General features: G+C 40.3%; 1 protein-coding gene across 5 annotated transcripts in view; it reads left to right on the top strand.

Moving 5' to 3' along the window:
- Rbm33 (RNA binding motif protein 33) overlaps positions 1-12,025 on the top strand; it is a 102,387-nt gene that overhangs the window by 67,898 nt on the left and 22,464 nt on the right. For all 5 annotated transcript variants that reach the window (XM_021656067.2, XM_021656065.2, XM_021656066.2 and 2 more), the window contains 4 exons: positions 299-642; positions 2,214-2,528; positions 4,331-4,618; positions 7,537-8,205. In XM_021656067.2, the coding sequence (XP_021511742.1) occupies positions 299-642; positions 2,214-2,528; positions 4,331-4,618; positions 7,537-8,205 (1,616 nt within the window). The remainder of the gene's footprint in view (positions 1-298; positions 643-2,213; positions 2,529-4,330; positions 4,619-7,536; positions 8,206-12,025) is intronic.

Raw genomic sequence — 12,025 nt, 5'->3', positions numbered from 1 at the left:
TGCAGCTACTGCTAAAACAGAATTTACCTTTCACTGGAAAATGTGTTATAATGATTCTACTGGTCATTTCAGTGGCTAAAATTAAACAGTAATTGGATCAGAAATATGACAGTTTTGTACAAAGAAGGAAAGGTTTATAGAAAACAACCCACAAAACCATGCCGAGATAGCCAAGATCTGGGGATTCTTTATAAAATCCACTGCCAACATTTGGTAATAGTGAGATGGTTTCTGAAAATGCTCATCTAAGAAGTGTGTGGTCTTTCTAACTTAAAGGTAATGATGTATTATTATTCAGTTTCAGGTGAACCAAGGTTCCCCAGTCATCTTTTTTTGGAACAGCGAAGCCCTCCTCCACCACCACCTCCTCCCACGCTCCTGAACAGCAGCCATCCTGTCCCCACTCAGAGTCCTTTACCGTTCACTCAGCCTGGACCAGCGTTTAATCAGCAAGGACAGCAGCCAGTGTTCCCTAGAGAGAGGCCTGTAAGACCAGCCCTGCAGCCCCCAGGCCCAGTAGGGATTCTGCACTTTAGCCAGCCAGGGTCAGCAACTGCCAGGCCTTTCATTCCTCCTAGACAGCCGTTTCTACCCAGCCCAGGACAGCCGTTCCTGCCTACACATGCACAGCCTAACCTTCAGGTATGCTCATGAACCAGCCTTGAAGGAGACCTTGTTTATAGGTGATGAGCCTTGTATTTCCTGAAGGGGAAGTTTCAGGTTCTAACCATTTCTGCTAACTTATGGTCATGTAAAGGATATGAATAGTAGTGTTAAGTGTACTGTTTGTTACAGCCACCTTTCTTGACAATATTATTTCCTTAATACTAGGGAATATGTAAAAAGTGGTTCTCATTTCAGGGAGCTAAACTTTGTCACCCTGGGAATATTAAAGGGGAAGTAAGACTACTAATATTAAAGTATGTCCTGATGTCCTGATGGTGTGTTTACTTACCTTGTGTAGTATTTTTCCCAGCATCATGTTCCTACTAGGGAGGAAAAAAGGCTTTGGTGGGGAGGAACAGTGTTCAGTTTCTCACACTATATGTGACAGGCTTGTGCGCCCTCTGCTGGTAGATGTTTACTGGCCAGTACAAGTTTTTGTGACATTTTTTCCTACCTGGTGTATTTTCTTTGTATTTCACTCTTACTAGCAAGGTATTGTGGTATTGCTTAATTCCAGCACTTGGGAGCTATTGTGTACCCAAAAAGGGGAAGAGATAGAGTTGGCAATAGTAAACTTACATCAACTATTTGGATACATAGGAAATAGAAGAATGTGTATTTAGGCTACTAAAGAGATGGCTCAGTCATTAAGAGCATTTGCTGTCTTTCCAGAGGGTGGGGTTCAGCTCCCAGCACATATGTGGTGGCTCACACCCATCTGTAACGGTTCCAGAGATCCAAGGTCTTTCTCTGGCCTTGGTGGGCGCCAGACATGCCCATGGTACATAGACATACATTCACCTAAAACATCCATACATTAATAAATTATTAAAAAAACACATCTAGGCTGGCCAAGATAGATTATCAGGTAAAAGCACCAGCTACCAATCCTGACCACCTGAGCTTGACCCTTGGGACTCACATGGTAGAAGGAAAGAGCTGACTCAAGCAAGTTGTGCTCTGGCCTCCTCGTGCATACTGTGGCACGGCACGTGCTCATGTTGGTACACATGTACTCATATACAGCAGCTAGTTGAGCTGTAAGTAAATGAAATGAAAAGTTTTTAAAGACTCTGTTTAAGCTAAAAAGAAGAGCTAACTGTAGTGTTCAGAAAAGGCCTAAATATTTTGATTTTTTTTTATAAAAATGGAAATAATTTCTCTGTTGTTGAAATATTAGGATATATGTGAATATTTAAAAAAATTAAATAATTCCATTACCAAGCAGCAGTTGCCATGAACATGTAGATGTCTTTCTTAGTTGGAAAGCAGTGTGTCCTTGGTCTGTGCTCTTTTCCTCAGGTCTTTCTAGTCTAGTGGACTTGACTGCACCAGCTAAGCATGCTGTTGGAGGCTGCCTTTTATTATTTTGCGTATGTTTTAGGCATACAAAGGTAATGTCACCAGCCAGTTGTTGCATTTATGATGCTCTTAGTTCTCCACATGAGTTTTTTCTCATGCTGAGGTTTTTAAGGAAACCATTGGGTTGAAATCTCCCTTGCACATCTGTTTGTAACCTGTTGTTTCTCTTTCTTTTGAAATGGAAGGGACCCTTGCATCCTCCGCTGCCACCACCTCATCAACCGCAGCCGCAGCCTCAGCAGCCACAGCAGCAGCCCCAGCATCACCAGCACCAGCCACCCCTGCAACCTCCCCTCCAGCCTCCTCACCAGCCTCCCCCACAGCATCAGCCTCCCCCTCAGCATCAGCCACAACAGCACCAGCATCATCACCACCTTTCTGCTCCTCCTCCTCCTCTGATGCCCATGTCTCAACCTCAGTTCAGGCCGCATGTACAGACTGCCCAGCCTCAGCCCAACAGCAGTCGGATGCAGTGCACCCCACGTCAAGGGCTACGACATGTGAGTACTAGATGTGGCTTAACTTACATTACTTATGGGACACAACTGATGAGTTAGGTCACTTTTCAGTTTTGTTGTTGTTGTATTTTTATTTTCATTTTTTGAGACAGGGTTTGCCTGTGTTGCGTTGGACTGTCCTAGACTCACTTTGTAGACCAGGCTGGCTTAAACTCACAGAGATACACCTGCCTCTGCCTCCCCGAATGCTAGGATCACAGGTGTGCCACTGTACCCAGCTATTTGTCATTTTTTAATTAATAAATATACCATATAGTTTCCAAAGTAAACTATAGTTGTTATTTTAGAGCACTTTGCAAAAAAATTTAAACTATAGATAATAACTTATCTTTCTGTGAGTCTTAAAGGCTATATTAGTATTTACTTTCATGCATTTGAGTTTTCTGTAGTGAGTAGACAATACTGTTTCGTCATTTCTCCAGTGTGAGGGCCTTAGCTTTTGATATAGATTATCTGCCTCTGTGGGAATTATCTGTTGGAAATTAACTTGCATTTGTTTGTGGTGCTACATTTTACAGATGGCCAGCAAATGTGGTCTTGTGATGCAGTGAAAGGAACTGGGAATTAGGAGGTTGTTGTGATAGTAAAATGTAGCTGCCATTGCCTTGACTCCACCAGTAACTAATGTTAATTTCTCTTCCAGGACAAAACATAATGTTGCTAACAGAATTCCTGTTTATAAGTCTTCTTAGTTCTGTACTTTTTAAGAATTTATTTCTATTATGTACATTCGTGTTTTGATTACATGTATGGCTTTGTGAGGGTGTCAGATCCCCTAGAATAAGAGGTAGAGACAGTTATGAACTACCATATGGGTGGTGATAATTGAACCAGGGTCCTCTGGAAGAACAGCCAGTGGTCTTAACCACTGAGCCATCTCTCCAGCCTCAGTCCTGTACTTTTATTCTCATAGTTTGAGCAGGTCACTGAGCTGCATTGAACTTTTTTCCTTACCTTGCCTTTTTATATCTCCTCCTCCTTCTCCTCTTCTTCTTTTTCTCCTTCCTCTTCTTCTTCTTCTTCCTTCTTCTTTGTTTCTTTTCAAGACAGGGTTTCACTGTGTAGACCTGGCTGTCCTGGACTTGCTTTATAGACAAGGCTGGCCTCAAACATGAAGAGATCCTCTTGCCTTTGCCTCCCTGAGTGCAGGTATCACAGGTGCGCGCCACCACGCCCAGCTGCCTCTTTATATATTAATGTGACTCAGGTGAAAGCATTAAGGGGGTTTCTAGATAGAGGAGAGGCATGTGTGACTGGGTTTCCTTGTTAAGGTAACAGTAGAAGCTCAGTCCTTTCCTGTCTCAGCCACCTCTGACCCTTGACATTGAGTTTTTTTCCAAGAATGTCCAAGTAACCAAGACTTCTTGTGATAGAACTTTGTGACACTGTTTTCTGTAGGAAGTTTCACAAGATTGAAACATAGTATTAGTTCCATTTTAAACTCAGGAGAAGTAGAAACAATGTGCCATTGATTCAGTTGGGTCCTTGAAGAAGCCAGAATGAGAGTATTCTGTTGTTGTTTTGTTGTTGCTCAGAATTCTGTTAAAAATGTTAATTCATATATTGAAAAATCACTGGGTTTGACTTTTATAAATGGAAGCTGTATTTATAGTTTTAATCATGTCATATCAACTGATTCTTAAGCATCAGGGCACACAGCTACACTTATGCACAAGAAGGTTGCCAAAGAGTAGGGATCTACCTCTCAGAAGAGAAGACAGTTATTGATGGCTTGTGTTTTTACTCTCTAATAAACTTGTGTTTTTTTTGTGTGTGTGTGACAGAGCGCAGCATCTCAGAATATAAGCAAACGACCCATGCAGCAGATGCAACCTACTGCTCCCAGAAACAGCAATCTGCGTGAACTCCCCATAGCACCTTCACATGTATTGGAAATGAGTGGGAATCGCTGCTCCTCTACACCTGCCGCTCAGGTGAAGCCCATTGTGAACACATCCCCACCCTGTAGGGCTGTGGTGGCTTCCAGGAGCTCACAGGGAAAGACTGATGCAAAAGTCAAGCCACTTAGTCCTGGCCCTCAAGCTAAGGAAGAAGCAAAAGCAGAACCAGAGGTAGGACCTCCTTCCTGGGACTTCTTTGTTCTGGAATAGGGAGCCTGAGTGTCAATACGTTTTGCTTAGTTTCCTCATCCAGAAACTCTGCCCGTGTATTTCCCTTAAGTGGATTCTTTTTTTAGCCCAACAGACATGTTCATAAAAGATACTCTTACTGTTGGGGACATAGGTGGCAGAGCACTTGAGCAGCTTATATTTTAATTCCTTGGTGTGTGCATGGGTACGCCAACATTCTCACTGGTTTATGATACTAATTTTTTTATATTTGTATAGTTATTGTTGTATTATATGGAAGTAGTATATATCTAGGTTTAGCAGATGTTTTCTCTAAAGGTCTCCAAATTCTATAAATGTTCTTGACCATCATAATCACTCACCTCTGCCACTGTGGCACAAGGTGGATTATATGCAGTTCTTACAGGAACAGATGCTCAGTGCCAGTAAAACCTTAGTCACAAAGCCTTGTGGCTCTGTGGCCTTACTTACATTTGGTAATTTAAGATAGATGTAGAGTCGTAAATGTGGGTCAGTATTTTACCTGGTCTTTAATTTTAAGGTCCTCACCTCATACAAACCTCAACTTTCCTATATGATAAATGAGGATGAAATAATATGGGGAGCAGCTGAGAGCTGGGCATAGATAGGTACATGGAGTTTTTGAGCACCAATAAAATCCATGATGAGTGTAGTGAAGCAGTGTGACGAGTCAGTTGGTTATTATATTGTGCATTGTAATGATAGCATGGAGCATTTCCTTAAGTAAAAATTTAGGGAACTCATCCTTTCTTTATAAGACCAGTTAACACTGTTTGAACCTCTTAATTAGGTTTTTTGTCATTCAGCTTTCCTTCTGATAAGTGATTATGATAGTTTTAATCATCACATGAAAATTATGAAGAATGTTTTTGAATGTCATTGAATAAACTTAGGGTTTCATGATCAGTATATGAAAGAAAATGTGGATATACGGACTGGAAAGGAGTGGTTTATAAGGAGTTCATTGTGAGCTGGGTCTTAGATTGCACCTTTGTAACTTAGCTACTTTTTTTTTTTTTTAAGATTTATTTATTATTTATACAGTGTTCTGCCTGCTTGTATGCCTGCAGGGCAGGAGAGGGTACCATATCTCATTTTATATGGTTATGAGCTATGATGTGGTTGCTGGGAATTGAACTCAGGACCTTTAGAAGAACAGCCGGTGTTCTTAACCTCTGAGCCATCTCTCCAGCCCCACTTAGCTACTATGAGGCAGGAAAATCAATAGTTCAAGGCCAGTCTGGACAACTTAGGTCCTTCTCAAAATTAAAAAAAAAAAAAGTAATAAAGAGATTATATATTTCAGTGGTTGAACATTTGCACACCATTCACAGGCCCTGTGTTCAGTCTTTGAGCGCGCGCACACACACACCCAAAAAATAAATAATTCTTTGCTAAACATTTATTAGGGCCTTTGGTGTATATAGCCAACTTAGAACTTGTATATATGTTCAGTCTGGTTCACGAACATGTTTCTCACATAATAACAGTTACTAAATAACACAAGGAGAGGAACAATTAGCCATGCTTATTCATTCTGTTTTAGTCTTACCAGGAATCTTTTGTAAATTTACTATAGGCAGATAATTTATGAAAGTAAAATGCAAAGTTATCAGGTTACAGTGGTATAGGTTGAATGCCTTAATTTGTTTTAGTTAGTTTTTTTTTTTTTTGTGTGTGTGTGTGTGTGTATGTGTGTTTGTGTGTAAATGAAACCAGGCTTATATTTTCTTTTTAAAGAAATGTATTTTGCTTAGCTAAAGGTGATTTGATGGCTTAGATTTATTTAGTTGGTACAGTAAAGGATAAATCTAAGGTATTTTTATATCTCTGAACCCACTTTAACCTTTTCTTGACTGCTTGGGAAACAAATGCTGCGAATTATTCCTGTGTTAGGAAATCCTGCATCTGGGTTCTGCTGCTGACAGCTGCATTGTTTGCTATTGTATGATTTCTTACACATTGTGGAGTAACGGTCCTCCACCAGCCTACCTTTAGTTTTGTTTGAAATGTACCAAAGACTTTGACATTCACCAAGAATTCCATGGTGTACTCATTCAAGCTCTGTGCTTGTCTTATGTTTCTAATTCTTGAGATTTATGCCAGATAGGTGAGATTTATAACTAGGTGAATTCTTTATAGATTGGGTCTTATACTTCTGTAAAGACTATGGATAGGTAATTTTATAGAACATTATTTTTAAATTACAAGCTTTCTTCATTGAGTTCATTGGTGAAAAAATTTACTAGGCTTCAGAAAGGAATTCTCTGTAAAGACTTTGAGTGTATTTTGGGTCTAGGATATTCAGGGCATTCACTTACCATTAATATTCCAATACTGCTATTGGCAGCATTTTGATTCTGAGGAGGGTGTGTGAGTTCAAGGTCAGAAAGATTGACTTGTGCTGTTCATTATAACCAATTATTCTGTGACAAATGAGTTTGAGATCAGGCTGAAAATTCTGTACGAAAAATCAATAGTTCTAATCAGGGCCTTTCAGGTCATTTACACCCCACCTTTTGTTGGTTTGTCAGAGAAGAACCAGATAAAACCCATGTGACAGCAGGACCCTTATGGATGTTGCCATTCCCATTTGAAACATATTTTGATATCTTAAATGAATAGTTTAATTGGTTTCAAACTTATAAATGAGTGGAAATTTACATTATTTCATTTTTAATATTCTGATAAGATTCTCCAAATTAGGCTTAGCTATATAAATTTTTCCCCTCCCTGGAGGAAAGAGTTATACTTCTTGTTAAGCAGATTTTTGAATGCGTTCTTTCAAATACCGCATTGAAAGGTTTGGGAGAAATTAATTTGTTTGAAATGGCTACCCTGACATGTAAAGCAAAATGAACTGTGTTTTCCATTTTTAGTTTCCTGATGAAGATGAAGAGACAAGGTTATATCGCTTAAAGATAGAAGAGCAGAAGCGTCTGAGAGAAGAAATCCTAAAGCAGAAGGAGTTACGAAGGCAGCAGCAGGCTGGTGCCAGAAAGAAAGAGTTACTGGAAAGACTTGCACAACAGCAACAGCAGCAACAGCAGCAGCAGCAACAGCAGCAGCAGCAACAGCAACAGCAACAGCAGATCTATGGCTCACAGACCCCCATGGAGCAAGAGGAGCTGGCAGCTACGCCATCGCCCACTAATGGTAACCCATTGTTGCCCTTTCCAGGGGCACAGTGCAGGCAGAATGTGAAAACCAGACTTCTTGTTAAAAACCAAGATGTCACCATTGCTAATGTTCAGCCCAAAGCAGTAAACTTTGTCCCGCCTGGTGCTAACATGCAGCATCAAGGGCAGCATGTGAGATCACTGAAGCATCTGCGACAGCTGCCACACAAAGTCCTCCAAGTCAAACCTATGGAAGTGGAGGAGACCCCCCACTCCCCACAGGCAGCCAGAGTGACATCCCTCCAGGGCCGGCCTCAGGACACCAAGCCAGGGGTGAAGAGGACTGTCATGCACAGGGCCAACAGTGGAGGTGGTGGAGATGGGCCACATGTCAGCTCCAAGGTCAGGGTGATTAAGTTGTCTGGAGGGGTAAGTTGACAAATTTTATGCATTTCTCTGTAAATTTATTTGACTTAGGGGGTTTTAGTCGCCACAAAAAGAGTTGAACCTAGCCTCTGGTAGAGCCATGTATATTAACCAAACCTCAAGATTGATATGAAGACTATCATTCAGATTCTACTTTATGTGAACCCATGTTGTATCATCTGTTTTAAGTCTAGTGAGAGACCATTGTGATATCCTGCAGCTATACCTTTCTCAGTTTCAGCTTCTTTGTAAGTAACTCAACTGTGTAATAAACAGATTTTTCATATTCCAACAAACGTGAGCTATCAAGTTTGTTGTAGAAGTGGCTCAGGTCTTTAATCCCATCTCTTAGGAGGCAGAGGCAGGTGAATCTCTGAGTTGGAGGCCAGCCTGGTCTATAGAGTGAGTTCAGGACAGCCAGTGCTACACAAAGAAACCCTGTCTCAAAAACAAAAAACAGGCAAACAAAAATATTCTTATGCAAATGATAGTTGTTTTTAACTGTAGGGTCAGTGAGCATGTGTGATGAGAGGGGACTGGACCCACTTTCAATCAGAATGGACTGTTACCCTTGTTCTCAAGACTCCCTTATATTTTCAGGAGAAATTCTGTTTTGAAAACAGGTCATCTTACCATGTGGTTTCACAAGTGGATCACTCCTTTAGGGTGGTTTTTAGTGAAACACAGGAAGTGCAGTTTGTACTATGGTCAGGATAAGTTCGGCACTCTAGAATATTCTCCATTAAGAAGGTGCTAGATACTTGCTTTCTTCCAGTTGTATGATCTTTGTTACAGTGCATAATTAATATCTGTTGCCTTTCGCAATTGCTATTGTCCATGTATTTGCTGTGCTCCGTAGCAGCGATACCTGTTGTATGCATTTTACATTGTAAACTGGGGAAGTGGCAACCTTGTGAACACAAGCTTTTAGAGTAAATCAACTGTAGTGATTGAGGAAAGGCACAAAATTCTTACATCAAAAAGGGAAAGGACCTGTAAGACCATTGCTTCCCATGGAGGAAAGCAATGCCTCTTGGGGTATGAAGTGCCATGTGGTTTGCTTGTCACTTGGGTGAGTTCGTGAAGACAGAAAACAGAATCTCTCCCACTTCTATGCAATAATGCCGAGTAAAAGTACATATGTAGAATACTCAGTGATAATCAATAATTCTATTTCATTTGAATATTTTCCTCATGTCACATTTAACATATGAAGCTGCTATGTTCAGTGGCACAGTAAATGCTCACGGGTTTATATGATGGCTTCTTAGCTTTGAGCTGTATTTTAGACTTGAGATACTGCTCTGTCTCATTGAGTTAAACACTAAACACCGAGAAGAAGATGGCCATGGTGGAAATAGAACTTCTCCACTGATAGGAAGAGTTGTGTAGATCCACAAAGAGCATCATTTAGACTCTGTACTTCAAAACTGTTATTTACTTAAAATTAACTGTCTGCTCCAACATAAAAACAAAACTAAAATATGAAATTTATATGTGATCTTATTACAATTGTGCTGCTTAATTTTACAACAAATTGGAAAAACGGTCTTTGGAATTTTCCACTTAAGTAGCTACCAGCCTAGTGCTTTTGGAACAGGTTCTGAGTTGCCTTTTTTGACTCTTAAGTACTGATAAGCATTTCTAGCAGCTCTTCTAATGCTGTGTTGGCAACTTTGACTAACCTAATTAAGTTTCTGATGGGGTTTGCTTTTATCTTGGGTAAGTAGTATTTCCTTAATACCGCCACCCCCAAAAGTGGATAGGAAACTATTTTTAAGAGAACACATAATTGTGGGTTAGTTGCAAAATGTGCCTAATTAGGAAAGTGCAAAAAGTAAATAGCTATGTGTCCCAGCATCAGGTGCTGTCACATTTATTTGACTTTTATCATTGTCCTTAGTTGCTACTAGGTATCATTCACTGTTGTTGAAATAATGGGTGTTGGGCTATATGTCGTTTATTATTTGTCCCATGATTATCACAGCCGTATTATTTAACTTGCTACCACAATTAATAAGACACAGACACCTGTTAGATTTTATAATTGCTTTATAACACCTTGGGCTGAGCAGATATTTCCATCTGTGCTCTCTCAATAACCTTATCATCCACCTCCAGCCTGAATTCCTTGCCACCCCCCTTAACCATTCCTATCTGAGTTACCTTGCATTCATAATCTTATAAATACTTGCTTATATTTTTCATCTTGATGTTTCTATGCCATTATTGGAATCCTTCCTCCCGGCCCATGTGGTTCCTTTTCTACATTAACCCATCCTAGCCACCTCCTTCCTCTTTTCTTCCTGTCTCTTTGTCTGTTTCCTGTGATTCTCCTGTCTTCAAAGCCCAGGAACCTTAGCCACGCCTACCCCATTCTGCCCTGCCCAAGTTTTAGGCCTTTTTATCAACCAATCAGAAATAATGTCTAAGCAGGGTTATGAAACAAGGGTGTGTATCCAGGCAGTAACCAGATCTGGAGGGCCAATAATTAGCATAAAAATACAAGCAAGCATCAGACCACAGTTGTCCTCTTCTGGACACTGGTATCTTGCTAGGGCTCAGGTCTGTGCTCTGCCTCTAAGAATCTTGCTGTGAGTCTGCATTGTGCCAGCATCACAGTTGGGCTATCTGGGGGTGAGGGGAAGACAAGCTTGTAATATGGCATCTGTGTAGAATATTAGCTGTATGTTTTAATTTTCCAGTTCATTGTTGAACTGTGACACTTCGTTTTTGGTTGAATTCCATTTTGCTAGGAGCTCTTGACTTCTAATAGAGTAAAAGTATAATATATATTAAAGTTTTTAAAGGAAAAATCTAGTGAATTTTCTTTTTGATTCCTTTCAGGGGGATAGTTTCTTACTGCTTCCCTGGCTGGGCTCAAATTTGTTAGCCTTCTGCCTCAGCCGCTTGCATGCTTGGATTACAGGCATGCACCCCACACAAACACACATTTCATTGTTTGAGATTATGTATCATTTTCTTCTTCCCGTTGCCTTCTATATACCCCCAACTTGCTTGTCTTTCAATTTTATAGCCCCTTTTTCTTTAGTTCAGTGGTTCTCAACCTCTCTAATGCTGCAAGCCTTTAATACAGTTCCTCATGTTGTGATGACCTCTAATCATAAGATTATCTTTGTTGTTACTTCATAATTACAATTTTCTCTTGTTATCACTTGTAAATAACTGTTTTCTGTCAGGCGCGGTGTAATCCCAGCATTCATGAGGCAGAGGTAGACCAATCTCTGAGTTTGAAGCCAGCCTGGTTTACAAAGCGAGTCCAGGATAGAGAAACCCTGTCTTCAAGAAAAAAAAAAAAAAAAAACACAAACAAAAACAAAACAGCAACAACAAAAGGTTTTCCAGGGGTCGCAACCCACAGGTTGAGAACTGCTTCTTTAGTTGTAGTGTGTGTGTTCCTAAATAAATAAATTCAATCTGTTCATCCTGTAAAATGGTCTTGGAGTTTTCAGGGTTGACCATTGGACAGTTTTATTATGGGGCAGACGTGAGCACAGGCTTCCTAAGAGAGCTGCCTCTTTTACTTTGTCTAACCCAAAATTTATATAACTAAATCTAAAGTGTTCAGGAGTCTCTTCTGGTAGTCACTGTCTAGCCAGGATATGGGCTCTCTGACTAGCACTACTCAAGAGCTTGTGTCTGTGCTTGCCTGTAGCCAGCTGTTGTTGTATCTCATACCATATGGGAATGCCTGAACTTCTTTGGGCTTCTATAGGTGACTTCAAACCTGTGAGGCTTCTGTGAATCACAGTGGGTGTCTGTTGTCATTTAAAAATTAAATCATTCATCTTTGCATGATTTG

The sequence above is a fragment of the Meriones unguiculatus genome, chromosome 21 (assembly GCF_030254825.1).
Source record: "Meriones unguiculatus strain TT.TT164.6M chromosome 21, Bangor_MerUng_6.1, whole genome shotgun sequence".
Lineage (NCBI taxonomy): Eukaryota > Metazoa > Chordata > Mammalia > Rodentia > Muridae > Meriones > Meriones unguiculatus.
The sequence above is the reverse complement of the archived record's forward strand: the minus strand, read 5'-3'. Positions and strand labels throughout refer to the sequence as shown.